Below are 12,369 nucleotides of genomic sequence, written 5' to 3' on the forward strand. Positions count from 1 at the left end.
ATTTTCGCCATCTGCAGCCTCACAGAAGGCAGCAGAGGAAGGATTCACTTTGGTGCAAACCATTATTTTCATTCATTGCACGGATCACCATTGAGAAATTCTCTTTCGAAAACTGAAATCAATCACAAAGATACACTAGTTTTCGCAATTAAATTGAACTTAGGCATGCTCTTGTATTATTTTTTAAAATTATACAGCGTTTTATAAATAATGCATTACGGGTTAGCTTAGCGTAATGCTTAGCCACGAAAATAATATTTATCTGTAAATATATATATGTATAATTAAACTAAACTTAGTGCGTAAACTAAACGGGAAAACTACATACAATCAACTAAATAATCGGTAACTAATTATCACTTGAAAAAAATGAAAAAAATTATATAATTGATTTAAAATTGATTTTAAAAACTAAATTTTAGCATTTTAAAAAATAACCGAGGCTGCGGCACACATAATAATCGATCGTATATATATATTTAATTGGGGATGCGTGTCAGCGAGTCTCGGGGACTAAGATCCAACGAAGACGCGCATTAAGTCGCTGCTGGTTGGAGTGGAGTTGGAGTTGTTGCCCCCCGGATTGGAGCTGGAGCTGTTGCCCTTCCAGGGGAGATTGCTGCTGTTGGCGCTGGGAGTGTTGTTGATGTTCATGTTGCTGCTGCCATCGGAGAGAGTGCGCAGGAGCTGCTTCTTCAGAAGATGTTGCTGTGGCGAGTGGCTATGACTTTGGCTGGCATTGTGGTTGCTCTGCAGCGGGAGAATCTTGTAGCTGGGGCGGAGCTGCTCTTGCTTTCCAGCGACCAACAGGCGGCGACGTTTCTCGTAGAAACTGTGGGTGAGCTGCTTGTTGTCCTCCTCTTTTTGATCAGCCTCCTCGCATTCCTTCTCTGCCGCTTCCTTCTTCACCTGCTTACCCATTAGAAGCTCATTTAGGCGCTTGGGCGTCATGGGTCCCGCTCCGCCTCCTCCTCCGATTTTACCTACTGGTGCAAGCAGCGCCCTCTTATTGCATCTCAACCGATCCTGTGCAATCACGCTCGATCTCTGGGCATAGATGGTCCTTCCAGCCGAAGTGTTCTTGGCTGGCAAGCCATTGCTCAGTGCTGGCGCTGGCGAGGACGTGTGCGGCGGCGGCGGCGGTGGTGGTCTTGCCAGCTGTCCAACTACTCCGAGATGACTACCACCCGTCAGAGAAAGCAAACTGTTATTGGCCTTGCGTGTGGTCAGCAGATTCTTGCGGAAGGTTACGCCCAGACCCTGGGGCAACTTGACCATGCCAAAGGTATTCAACGCAAGGGGGCGCGGTGAACCTGAGTACAGCATAACATTAAAGAAGCTGTCCTCCAGCGATGAATGATGATGGTTGACCTGAGGAGGATTTGTCGTGCTGGCTGGCGCCTGGCTGGGGCCGGTGGCCTCCAGCTTAACAGTCTTAACGGTGTCGCTAACAGTCTCCAGTTTGCTGAAATCAAAGTCGCTCAGCTCGTCCGCCAAATGGTTGTGGTTGGTGGCCGCCTCCATTCCGGTTCCCGCTTGGGCTAGCACATTCACATCCACATTCTCGTAGCCGGCTTGTGTTAAGAATTCGGCTATGACCTTTTGCTGTTCCAGCATCGAAACGGGATTCGAGTCGCTGATCTCGTATATAATGCTGGGGAGGATCATGTGCTCTTCCAGCTGCTGCTGTGGATTAGCCACCGCCTCATCTGTCAGCGATTGCACATTGTAAACGCTGAACTGGCGTTGCTGCTCCTGATCCTGCAGCAGTTTCTGATCCTGTTGTTGTTGCTGCTGCTGCTGCTCCTGTTGTTGCTGCTGCTCTAGCATTTGTTGCTGCTGGTATATCAGCTGCTGAAGCTGCATCGCATCAATCGTAGTCAGTTCCTGCTGCTGGTCTTCCTCCTCCACCGCTGCCGCATAGACTTGCGGATAGGTCGCATAGCCTTCGCCCGTGTCGCCGTCCTCAAAACGGAGCCTTTTGGTGGCCTGTGCGGGATGTAAGAGTGAATTTCCGTTTTGCGACGGCTGCTGCTGCTGTTGAGAAGTGTCCAGAGCGCTCTCATCAAAGTTGTTAAGGATCTCATTGATTAGCTTGCTGTCCAGCATCTCGTCAAGGGTCTGGGAAATGGAGTTATCGTCGGAAGTGTTTGGCAGAGGCAGTTCTTCCTCGTCATTCGGTGCCACCTGCTGCTGCTCGACTATAGTTCCCGTGACGATGGAGGACACCGCCTGGTCTAGCTCGCTGAGCACCTGCTGTTGCTCGTAAGGATTTACCATTGGTTTATCTTTATTTTTCTCCTTCTCCGCTTTTGTTCGATGGTCGCTGGAGCCCTTGAGCTAGAAGACGATTCCACAGATAACTCAAGGTTTTTAAAAATAAAAAAAGTTAAAGATTTAATACCTTTTTTCTTGACTGCAACTCTGGCAGCTTTTCCGCCTCCGCAGGTGAGTAGCTATTGACCCCTAATCCCGCCGCCACATCGCTGGCAGCAGCGGCGACGGGCGTAGGCGGTAAACTGCAGGATGAGTTGCTGGACGAGGAGAAGACTGTGATGGCAGGGGCAGTAATTGCAGCTGGAGATTCCTCCTTGACAGCGGTGACGATTGGCGGAGCTGCTATGGCACTGCTGCTGCTGCCGCCACTTTTTTTCGATCCCTTGGACTCCTTGTGCTCCGTTGGCGCTGGTGCCGGCGACGAGTGGTGGCGATTTTTCGATGACTTGGAGCGCGACCGACTACCGCCGCCGCCCGAGGAAGAGGAGGTGCCGCCGCTGCTGCTACCCTTTGATGAGGAGGAACTGCTACTCTTGCTGCTGCTGCTCTTGTGACGCGACGACGAGGACGAGGACGATGAGGTCCCAGCTGGATGCTGAAGAGAGGCCGAGCTGCTAGATCCATTGGAGCAGCTGGACAAGGTTGAGGCGGACAATAGCGTGTCCGTGGGCGAATGGGGCACAAGGCCGCCGCCTCCTCCTCCGCCAGCCTCCTGGCTGTTGTGACTCTCCGTGGCAGTGAGACGCGCGTCGCCGCCGCCGCTGGCAATGGTATGATTCCCATTGGGGCTAACGACCTTGCTGGATGTGGCATCCCAAACGTTTGGATGCTGCAGCGCGATGTGATGCTGGAACCCTGCTTTCGTGTAACTGCCCGAACAGGATCCGCATAACACTATATCCCGCGAGGCAAGCTTTGGCACCAAGTCATAATACGCCATATCCGCCGACTGCAGGCGCTGCACCTGCACCTTGGCCTGCTGCTGCTGCTGGTGCTGATCGCCGGCGCCGGAGGCGGCTGCAGCAGCAGTGCTGGAATTCTTTCCACCCCGCAAATATGTCTTCTCCGCCGTTCGTAGCTGTTTGATGACCTTGTCCAAGTCAAAGACCTGCTGCCACTTTTGGCCCTGCAAGTTGAACAGCGAAAGCAGGGGTCCCACTGCCGCCGGTTCGGTATTAAAGCTGGGCTCCGGCTTGGCCAGGCTCTGTGTGGATTTGGTGTGCAGCTGTTTGGTGCCATTTTCCGGATAAACTCCCGAAGCGGCGGAGCCCACTTCGATGAGCGGCATCCCGGCCAAAGTCGCTGGAGGATCAAGGGGAGTTACAAGTAGTTGCGAGCAGGATTGCCCCTCGAATCAGCTGGAAAATAAATTAAAATCGAAAGTTAATTTTAAGATGTTAAAATTGACAGACTCTTTTTCGTTGCAATTCAATTTTCTAAATTAAAAGAACAAACGTCTTAAACCTACAAGAAATAGGTACTAAGCTCCCTAAATCTTTAAATTACAGTTACATTTATATTAAGAAGTTAATCGTAAACAAATATTTTCAATATTGCCATTGTTTTTGGCATTTCTTTATCCCCATTATTTGCAGCGAAAGCTTACAGGTGAGTGCTGGCCGCTACCTCAGACACCACCCCCTACCCCCACTCCAACCATACACCCCCCTGGTACCAGACTTGAGCCGAACCAAAATCAGCTGTTTTTGACAACCGCTACTCCGAGTGGTGCCATCTCGCTCGCGCTGCCGCACATACATGCGCACTTACACACACACCGACGCATCCGCGCACTTACCCACACCAACGCAACACAAACAAAGCACACGATAGAAAATCACAAATAAAAATATCAAGAAAAACCTTGGGAAACGATTTTGCACTGACTCTCTGAATGACTGCCGTTTTGTAAGTGACTTACATAGTTGTTAACACACTTCCATTTTAACTTGCGGCGGGTTCGGGTTGCTTTGTTTTATTTTTTATTACTTTTGCTCGCGAAGAAGTGTATCGAATATACTCGATTTGTGATACTCGATTTTTTCCGAATATGCATATTCGATTTGTATCGATTATTTTTGATTTAGGAATGTGCGAATATCCAAGACGTGAACCAGGACTAAAAATTATGTCTTGGTTATCCATGATTTGTACCCGCTTGCAAAGATACGTATTTAAATTAAAATTAATAAATGATAAATTAACTAAAGTTAACTGGATTCTTGTTAAGCAGTTATTTAGAATTTATTGCCTATAACTCAGATCAATCCTCTTCATCACTTTGATCTTCAGCCTCCTTGGACCGCCTGGACTTTCCCTCCAGTTCCTTCGCGTACAGTTCCTTGAAAGCCTCGAACTCCGGCAGAGTTACGTGACAGATTTTTGTTGCAAAGGTCTTTTCCGAAGTGTCCGTAATCTGGTAGAGCTTGTGGTTTGTCGTGGGCTCATCGGGATCTGCCTTTAGCGGACGCGGCTTGAACAAACCCAATCGCAAAAGGAAAGCGTGGCGGCAACGCAGCTCTTCGAATGGCAGGGTCAGGGCACAGGACTTGACAATTTCGGGGACTTCAATGCGCATTACATCCACCATAAGATTCAGCTTCTCCTCGACGACTTCCTCTGGTTGGGCTATCACATCCGGGCTGTTCATCAGCAACTTCCACACATTCTTGCTTGTGGAGACTCTACTCTTCAGGAAACCAATGTGCGAGAGTAGCTGGTGGGAGTCGCTGACGTCCAGCAGCTCGGGATACTTTGTCAGAAGCAGGTGGAGAAGGTTCTCGCCAAATTGACAGGCTCGCCAGATCTCCAAGCTGTTGATTATCCTGTCTGGCGTTCGCTTTAGAACGCCCGGATTTCCAGTAACAATCCTCAGAAAGTTTACCGTCTCTAAGCCGTGATTCTGAAAGGTTTCATGTGCACGTCGCCACACCTCGGGTGTGAATATGGACAGAGTGGGCTCCAGCTTGACGGCTTCATCTATGTGAATCTGTTCCAGTTGCACAATTTTTGGATTTTCGGCTTTGGTTGCTAGGTGCTTTACATGATGAAACTGCAAAATTATTAACGTTTTGGAAACGTAATTTATAATAATTGGTCCGTACTCACTTTGGGTTGCTGTCTTAATACAACTTTCGCGTTAAAAACAAGTTTTCTAATCATTATCAAAAATTTCTCAAATTTTCTGGACCAAAACAAAAAACAGCTGATTTTCGTCTTCTTGTTCGCACATTGAATGTATCGCAAAGTCTGGCAACGCCAAGTTTCATTTAGCCCTTTTTACTGTGGTTTACAGGAGCGGAATTTCGGGCATTTCTCAGAAAACAATTTGATAAGCCCCTATTCCCACTAGGGCTCCAAACTTCATTCGATTTTTTAATATGCTACAAGGCACGTCGGGAGTGAAAAATGACGGAAAGTAAAAAATTTTCCCGGCCAGTCTGGTAACAGCAATGTTTTCTGACAAACTTTTTAGCATTCTAAACGGAAAACCTGGCGAGCACACTGCATCTTTTCAAAATAAACAATTTGTTTTAAAACCGTTAAATATTGATTATCAGAGTTCATTATAACATAAATATACTCATATTTGAAAACAAAATAAGACCATTTATATATATATTTTAATTTCCCGCCATACATTTCTCTTATTGAAGCTTGGAAAACGTAGCTTTCGAAGTCAGCTGGTAACACTGCGCTTAAAGTATAATATAAAAGTCCGGCTTAGAGATAAAGAACAGAGGAAACTGTGGGTTTTGAACCGCCCTCCAGTGCGTCACTCGTATTTTCTCATCCGATTTAATCTGATCACCCGCAAAATGAGGGAGCAAGGTGCAATATCTGCAGTTTTGGGGATCTTACTGATCCTACTGATCGCTGGATGCCAGGGGGCGGCGGAGGAGAAGCGCTTCCAGTACGAGATTAAGGAGTTCCAAGTGCCGCTGGATCACTTCAGCTTCCTGATCAACGCCACCTTCAATATCCGGTATCTGTACAACGACTCGTTCGTGGACAAGAGCAATGGCCGTACGCCGATCTTTTTTTACACCGGAAACGAAGGGGACATCGAACTGTTCGCCCAGAATACCGGATTTCTTTGGGAGCAAGCGGAGCTGCAGCGGGCTCTGGTGATCTTCGCGGAGCATAGGTATTATGGAAAGTCCTTGCCCTTTGGAAGTTCCACCTTCAACAGCAGCATGCCGGAGCATCTGGCCTATTTTACGGTGGAGCAAACGCTGGAGGATTACGCCATGCTGATCACCTTCTTAAGGAACGATCGACAGATGCCGGTGGTGGCCTTCGGGGGATCCTACGGCGGCATGCTGGCCGCCTGGTTCAGAATGAAGTACCCTCACTTGGTGCACGGAGCTCTAGCCGCCTCGGCGCCTATTTTGCAGTTTCCCGGCATCACCGACTGCGACATCTTCTACAGGATTGCGACTTCTGTCTTCCAAAATGCCTATAATGGCAACTGTACCGTGAACATTGCCAAGTCGTGGAAACTCTTCGAATCGCTGGGCGGAAATGACGCTGGCAAGAAGCAGATATCGGACGCATTTAATCTCTGCACGCCACTAAAGACCGATGGCGATCTGAAACAGTTTCTCGATTACGTCGAGGAGGTCTACAGCAACCTGGCCATGGTCAACTATCCGTACAACAGCAGCTTCCTGGCCCCATTGCCAGCCTATCCGGTGCGCCAGGTGTGTTTCTACCTGAAGGATTTGCATCCTACGGACGGCGATCTGCTACATGCCATGGCCAGTGCCCTGGCTGTGTACACCAACTACACGGGGTCGGCCAAGTGTTTGAATACTTCTGTTAGCTCCAGCGCCGATGACTCAGGTTGGGACATACAGACCTGCAACCAGATGGTGATGCCCTTCTGCTCCAACGGGACCGAGACAATGTTCCGTCCCTCCACATGGAACTTCAAGGAGTTCGCCGAGAAATGCTACAAGAAGTACCGCCTGACACCCAAGCCATACGATATTATTCTGCGCTATGGCGGAAGAAATATCGAGGCGGTCACGAATATAATATTTAGTAATGGGCTGTTGGATCCCTGGAGTGGCGGCGGTGTCCTCCAGGCGCCGAATGACAGGGTGTTTGTCATCATCCTACCTGAGGGCGCCCATCATTTGGATCTGCGTCACTCCGATCCCGCTGATCCGCCTTCGGTGCGTGATGCTAGGCAGAAGGAGGCGGCCATTATAGCCCAATGGATCAAGGAGTTTTGAAATTAGTAAAGATATTTGGTAAATCGGAGAAATTATCAATGGATCAAATACATTTTAAAAGCCTGAACTTTTTTCTTCAAAGAAGATTATATATATGATATAAAAACAAAAATGAAATCACTTTGTAATTTTAAAATTGGTTAATAAACTCTTACCCCAAAAACGATATTCAAATTTAAAAAAAAAAAAAACAAATTTTTACATTAAAAAATTAAATGGTTCTCAAAGCGGTTTAACTTTCATGCCGAATTTCTGGAATGAAATTCCACACTAAATTCGTTAGTTATTTACTTGACTTCCAAAAAACTATAATTCATAAAAACAATAAGGAATTTTTACAATAGCTGCGTGACTTTGAAAACAACTAATCGATGGACACACTGGATATTTCCATGGAACTGGCCTCATCCGAGCCTGGTTGATCCGTTTGCGGATTCGCGGCAGCGCCAGCAGACGTGCTTGGCGTTCCCTCCACCACTACTGTTGGAATGGAAGTGCTACTACTGTCTGCGGTTGGTGTGTGGCTGGTCTTGGCGCCAGACTGCGATCGGCGCATGCCCTCGGCTAAGGTTCGACCTGGACGCAGACTACTCGTGGAACTACTTGGCCCTGCTACAGCTGCTGCTGCTTGGACTGATGATGTCGTGGTCGTGGTCGTGGTGGCTGCTACGCGGCTTCGAACGTCTGGCAGCTCCCACTCCATCTCATCCTCGGAGCTTGTCTCCGCATTAGCCACAACGGCAGGGGTGGGTTTGGCCGTTTTTTTCTGACCTTCCCTCTTCCAGTCGATGGTCTTTAGCAAGTTCTTGGCCTCCGTCTTCCGCTGGAAAACAGGGAAACTCGATTATCTTTTTGTGTTACCTAAGACCAAGAGACTCACATCATCCGAGTCCAGACACTTGTAGGCGTAAAAGGCAGCCCTGTCATAGTCGCCCTTCTTCTCGTAGTAGTTGGCCAGAGTGATGAAGCCCTGATACAGGCTCTGCTTGTCGGTAGCCGCCCGCTCGTCCTCGCAGTACATGATGTAGCAATGGACTGCCGTCTCATGGTCGCCCAGCTTCTCGTGCAGATTGGCCAGCTTGTACATGGCAATGCCCTCGATGTCGCCCACATCTATAGCCTTCCAGTAGCACTTCACCGCGTTCTCGCACTTGTCCAGCTTCTCGTATGTCTCGCCCAGAGCCACAAGCATTCGGGAGTCGTAGGGCCGCAGCTGGTGGGCTATCTTAAAGTAGTACAGGCTGTAGTAGTGCATCTTGATGATCTCGTAGGCCTGTCCGAGGCCATACCAGGCCCGATAGTCCCGCTTGTTGACCTCCACCGCCTTGCGGTAACTCTGAATCGCAGCATTCGTGTTCTTTAGTTCCATGAACTCATGACCCATTAGTGTCCAGGCCGCCAGATACTTGGGATTCAGCTTGAGGGCGCGCTGGAAGTAGGAAATGGCTACCTGGTGATCGCATCGTATGCTGTAGTAGTTGCCAATCACACAGCACGTCTCCGGTCGATACTTGTTGATGCTGACGGCCTTGTGCGCCAACTGGGCCATCTCTGTCTTCATCTCCTTGACGAACAGCAGGTTGGAGTAGGTGTCCACGTTGTCCAGGCGATAGGGATCACTTTCCAGCAGGTTCTGGTACAACTCGATGGCCTTGTCCACATCCCGCTTGTTGTGATAGACCAATGCCATCTGGGCGATGAGGTAGATGCTCTTCCCAAAGCCCGACGCCTGTAAATCCTCGTAGATTTTCAATCCATCATCGTTTAGGTACAGCTCGAGGTAGGTGTGTGCCATAAAAAAGTGCCGCATCCAATGACCGCCAAGCTGCAGACTTAGCAGCTTCTGCTTCTCCATGATAAGCGGCGAGAGTTCCAGGTAAGCGCCCCACAGCATCGGCACTAGTCGGATGGCCTGGATTAGCATCTGCTCCGCCGCATGGTTGAGATTCAGGGCTTTTAAGACCACGCCATACAGATATATCCCGTAGCCATCCAAGCGACTCTTGCCGTATTCCGTGCGCAGCGTGGATAGGAGATCGGCGAGATCCCGCATCTGATTTGGCTCGGTGAGATTTGCCTGATCGGTGGTAGAGTCCAAGCGTCGCTTCTCGCGCGCCATGTATGTAGCGTAGAAGTGGAGGAAGCGTGGCACACTCGACTCACAATTCCGGACCGCATGGGCCGCTCGGTCGTACTCCCGTACATCGTAGTAGCTCTTGGCCAGAAAGTAGTCGCTGTACTCCGCCGGCGCAATGCCCTCCAGCTGGCAATCACTGAAGGTCCGGTCGTTGTCCGGCGGCTCATTGTCGATGTGCACATCGCAGAGCCCGTGATGCATCTCCGCCAGCCACTTGGTGCTGTGTAGTAGGCCCCTCTTCGAGCACTCGATAATGCCGCGGCGCAGCTCCTTCTTCGCGTCCGGCAGCAGCACGCTAAAGAAATCCTGCATATTGATCTGTTTGATTTTTGCTGTACTATACTTAAAAATAATAACTTAAAAACAATTTTATTTGCCGGTCGCTTTACTAGTGGTGGGCTAAAAATTGAGCAACTACTATCGATAATTAGTTGGTAAAGGGAGTTCTTTTAATTCTTATTGGAATAATTTTCTCAAATAACAAGTTTCTTCAAACGCTCAAATCAAAATGATTTAAAAGTCAAGGATACTTTCTTTTAAATATTTCTTTGTACCCGTTTTACAGGATTGAGTCAATACATTTTATTTTAATTAACATAAATATGTCGGATAAAATCGAATATTCGATTCAAGAATTAAAAACAATTTGCCATCTCTAGCTAGAATCTCTGACCATAACAAACTGCGAAATAAAGAGATAAGGAAAAATAACAACAACATGTTTACGAAAACAGTTTCTTTGTTTAAACATTAAACGGCACCCGTGACGTCCTCGCCGCGTGGGGCAAATGCAATGCGATTAAACCACTTGCTGCCCCGGAGTTCCGCAAAAAAGAGATACGTGCAAAGGTCATATCTCAGCTGACTGACACACTGCGCAGAGACAAGCGAACTGTAAATGCAAATTTGATACAAAGCTGGGCAGCAGGCAGTAGGACTGTGATTCACTTGTTTATGTCTGAGACCTTTATCTGGTGTCCAGCGAGTGGCGCGATCCGATAACCTTTCGTCAGGCGTCACTCCGGCTTTGTTTGCCTGCAAACGCACAACACACTTCGCACAATGAGGCTCAACTCTGGGATATTTCTGGTGCTGCTGATCCTGGCCACTTTCTTGGGCCTGGGAGACTGTTTTTGGCCCTGGCCGTTTGTTAAAAAGCACAAGGCCATTACTCCTCCTCCGCCACCGCCCCCGCCACCAGAGCCCAAGCTCTCGCCCGTGATTTTCGGTAAGACAAAAAATCAATACTCCATTCAAGGTCACAAATTAGGCTAAGGTTCCTCTTGTCTATATTTCAGTTCCTGGCGACGGCGGCTCCCAGCTGGATGCCCGGCTGAACAAGGCCAATTCTCCGTACTTTGTGTGCGAGAAGACCCACGACTGGTACAATCTGTGGCTGGACCTGGAACAGCTTGTTATACCTATGGTTTACTGCTGGATAGACAACGTCAAGTTGTACTATGACAAGACCACGAGAACGACTCACAATACCCCCGGGGTTGAGACCAGGATTCCTGGTTGGGGCGATCCCGAGGTAGTGGAGTGGATCGATCCCACTAGGAACAGTGCTGGGGCCTACTTTAAAGATATAGCCAATGTTCTGGTGGATATGGGATATGTGCGCCGGGTGAATATCCATGGAGCCCCCTACGATTTCCGCAAGGCGCCGAGTAAGTCACCTATTAACAATATTTTATTTTAATAAAAGCTACTTCGGGAGATCCTCATTAATTTCGAAATTTTAATGAAAATTATCACTACAAAAACTTTAAATTACAGATGAAAACAAGCAATTCTTCATCGATCTCAAGCAATTGGTGGAGGACACCTACGAGGCCAACAACCAGTCGGCCGTCACCTTCATAACGCACAGCATGGGCAGCCCCATGACACTAGTCTTCCTGCAGGAGCAGACGTTCGCGTGGAAAAACAAATATGTTAGACGGCAGATCAGCTTGGCGGGCGCCTGGGCGGGCAGTATCAAGGCGGTAAAGGTGTTTGCCATGGGCGATGATCTTGACTCCTTTGCTTTGAGTGCCAAAATCCTCAAAGCTGAGCAGATAACACATCCTTCGACCGCCTGGCTACTGCCATCACCGCTGTTCTGGAAGCCTTCCGAGGTGCTGGCCATGACGCCGAGCAGAAACTATACGATGGCACAGCTCGAAGAATTCTTTTTCGATATTGATTACATGACTGGATGGGAAATGCGCAAGGATACGATGCGATACACGCAGAACTTTAGTCCGCCGGATGTGGAGTTGCATTGCTTGTACGGGGATGGTATCGATACGGTCGAGAGGTGAGTTTCACTTGTATTTCTATGCCGATTGAAAAGCTAACAAGTAACAACAGATTGCAGTACAAAAAGTCGGACATCTCGTCAGAGACACCGAAACTTATCATGGGCCTCGGCGATGGCACAGTCAATCAGCGCTCTCTGCGAGCCTGCCAATACTGGTCGGGATATAGCAGCTCTCATATCAATACTCTGGCGCTCCAGGGCGTCGACCACATGAAGATTCTGGCCCATGCCGATGTCCTCAAGTACGTGCGCACTGTCCTGCAGCAGCCGTAGCGGGCAGTTTCCTGTTCTATTCGTTTAAGTATAAAGTATAAAGTAGTGTCTGTGAAACCAATGTCAATCTTTAAATGTTAAATAAATGTAATTCGTTGGTGTAAGTGATGCTCTATAATTAGTTGCAATGGAATGCA

The 12,369-nt window shown here is 48.5% G+C and overlaps 5 protein-coding genes across 7 annotated transcripts; 2 read left to right on the plus strand and 3 right to left on the minus strand.

Annotated features, from left to right (window-relative positions):
• Positions 1 to 139: 139 nt before the first annotated feature.
• Atxn7 (Ataxin 7) lies at positions 140 to 4,329 on the minus strand. 3 transcript variants are annotated; one of them, XM_020943438.2, is made up of 3 exons: positions 4,199 to 4,329; positions 2,405 to 3,635; positions 140 to 2,340 (listed from the first exon to the last, which is right to left on the minus strand). In XM_020943438.2, exons 2-3 carry the CDS (start codon positions 3,563 to 3,565, stop codon positions 514 to 516), a joined length of 2,988 nt encoding a protein of 995 aa, XP_020799097.2. In that variant the 5' UTR covers positions 3,566 to 3,635; positions 4,199 to 4,329; the 3' UTR covers positions 140 to 513. The 3 variants fall into 3 exon arrangements, with proteins under 3 accessions (XP_020799097.2, XP_020799098.2, XP_020799099.2); XM_020943439.2 differs by having other exon boundaries at positions 4,076 to 4,304; XM_020943440.2 differs by having other exon boundaries at positions 4,141 to 4,212.
• Positions 4,330 to 4,496: 167 nt separating this feature from the next.
• Positions 4,497 to 5,741, minus strand: LOC110176973 (transcription termination factor 4, mitochondrial). The gene is made up of 2 exons (XM_020943478.2): positions 5,386 to 5,741; positions 4,497 to 5,329 (listed from the first exon to the last, which is right to left on the minus strand). Exons 1-2 carry the CDS (start codon positions 5,437 to 5,439, stop codon positions 4,541 to 4,543), a joined length of 843 nt encoding a protein of 280 aa, XP_020799137.2. The 5' UTR covers positions 5,440 to 5,741; the 3' UTR covers positions 4,497 to 4,540.
• Positions 5,742 to 5,756: 15 nt separating this feature from the next.
• Positions 5,757 to 7,712, plus strand: LOC110176826 (lysosomal Pro-X carboxypeptidase). Its single transcript, XM_020943277.2, has one exon. The coding sequence runs from the start codon at positions 6,096 to 6,098 to the stop codon at positions 7,515 to 7,517; it is 1,422 nt and encodes a 473-aa protein (XP_020798936.2). The 5' UTR covers positions 5,757 to 6,095; the 3' UTR covers positions 7,518 to 7,712.
• Positions 7,713 to 7,748: 36 nt separating this feature from the next.
• Cdc23 (cell division cycle protein 23) lies at positions 7,749 to 10,448 on the minus strand. The gene is made up of 2 exons (XM_020943276.2): positions 8,398 to 10,448; positions 7,749 to 8,340 (listed from the first exon to the last, which is right to left on the minus strand). The coding sequence occupies exons 1-2, from the start codon at positions 9,964 to 9,966 to the stop codon at positions 7,882 to 7,884; spliced, it is 2,028 nt and encodes a 675-aa protein (XP_020798935.1). The 5' UTR covers positions 9,967 to 10,448; the 3' UTR covers positions 7,749 to 7,881.
• Positions 10,272 to 12,336, plus strand: LOC110176827 (lysosomal phospholipase A and acyltransferase). The gene is made up of 4 exons (XM_020943278.2): positions 10,272 to 10,882; positions 10,953 to 11,324; positions 11,434 to 11,956; positions 12,010 to 12,336. Exons 1-4 carry the CDS (start codon positions 10,717 to 10,719, stop codon positions 12,230 to 12,232), a joined length of 1,284 nt encoding a protein of 427 aa, XP_020798937.1. The 5' UTR covers positions 10,272 to 10,716; the 3' UTR covers positions 12,233 to 12,336.
• The last annotated feature ends 33 nt before the right edge of the window (positions 12,337 to 12,369 follow it).

The sequence above is a fragment of the Drosophila serrata genome, unplaced genomic scaffold (genome assembly GCF_035046125.1).
Source record: "Drosophila serrata isolate PLE 108 unplaced genomic scaffold, ASM3504612v1 contig_240, whole genome shotgun sequence".
NCBI classification, from domain to species: Eukaryota; Metazoa; Arthropoda; class Insecta; order Diptera; family Drosophilidae; genus Drosophila; species Drosophila serrata.

Bases quoted from the DNA above. Each gene is read 5' to 3' on its own strand.
- LOC110176973 (XM_020943478.2), bottom strand. From the start codon at position 5,439: ATGATTAGAAAACTTGTTTTTAACGCGAAAGTTGTATTAAGACAGCAA. The intron at 5,330-5,385 runs GTGAGTACGGAC...ATAATTTTGCAG, and splicing joins TATTAAGACAGCAACCCAAA to TTTCATCATGTAAAGCACCT.
- LOC110176827 (XM_020943278.2), top strand. From the start codon at position 10,717: ATGAGGCTCAACTCTGGGATATTTCTGGTGCTGCTGATCCTGGCCACT. The intron at 10,883-10,952 runs GTAAGACAAAAA...TCTATATTTCAG, and splicing joins GCTCTCGCCCGTGATTTTCG to TTCCTGGCGACGGCGGCTCC. The intron at 11,957-12,009 runs GTGAGTTTCACT...AAGTAACAACAG, and splicing joins GGTATCGATACGGTCGAGAG to ATTGCAGTACAAAAAGTCGG.
- Atxn7 (XM_020943438.2), bottom strand. From the start codon at position 3,565: ATGCCGCTCATCGAAGTGGGCTCCGCCGCTTCGGGAGTTTATCCGGAA. The intron at 2,341-2,404 runs GTATTAAATCTT...ATCGTCTTCTAG, and splicing joins AGTTGCAGTCAAGAAAAAAG to CTCAAGGGCTCCAGCGACCA.
- Cdc23 (XM_020943276.2), bottom strand. From the start codon at position 9,966: ATGCAGGATTTCTTTAGCGTGCTGCTGCCGGACGCGAAGAAGGAGCTG. The intron at 8,341-8,397 runs GTGAGTCTCTTG...CCTGTTTTCCAG, and splicing joins AGTGTCTGGACTCGGATGAT to CGGAAGACGGAGGCCAAGAA.
- LOC110176826 (XM_020943277.2), top strand. From the start codon at position 6,096: ATGAGGGAGCAAGGTGCAATATCTGCAGTTTTGGGGATCTTACTGATC.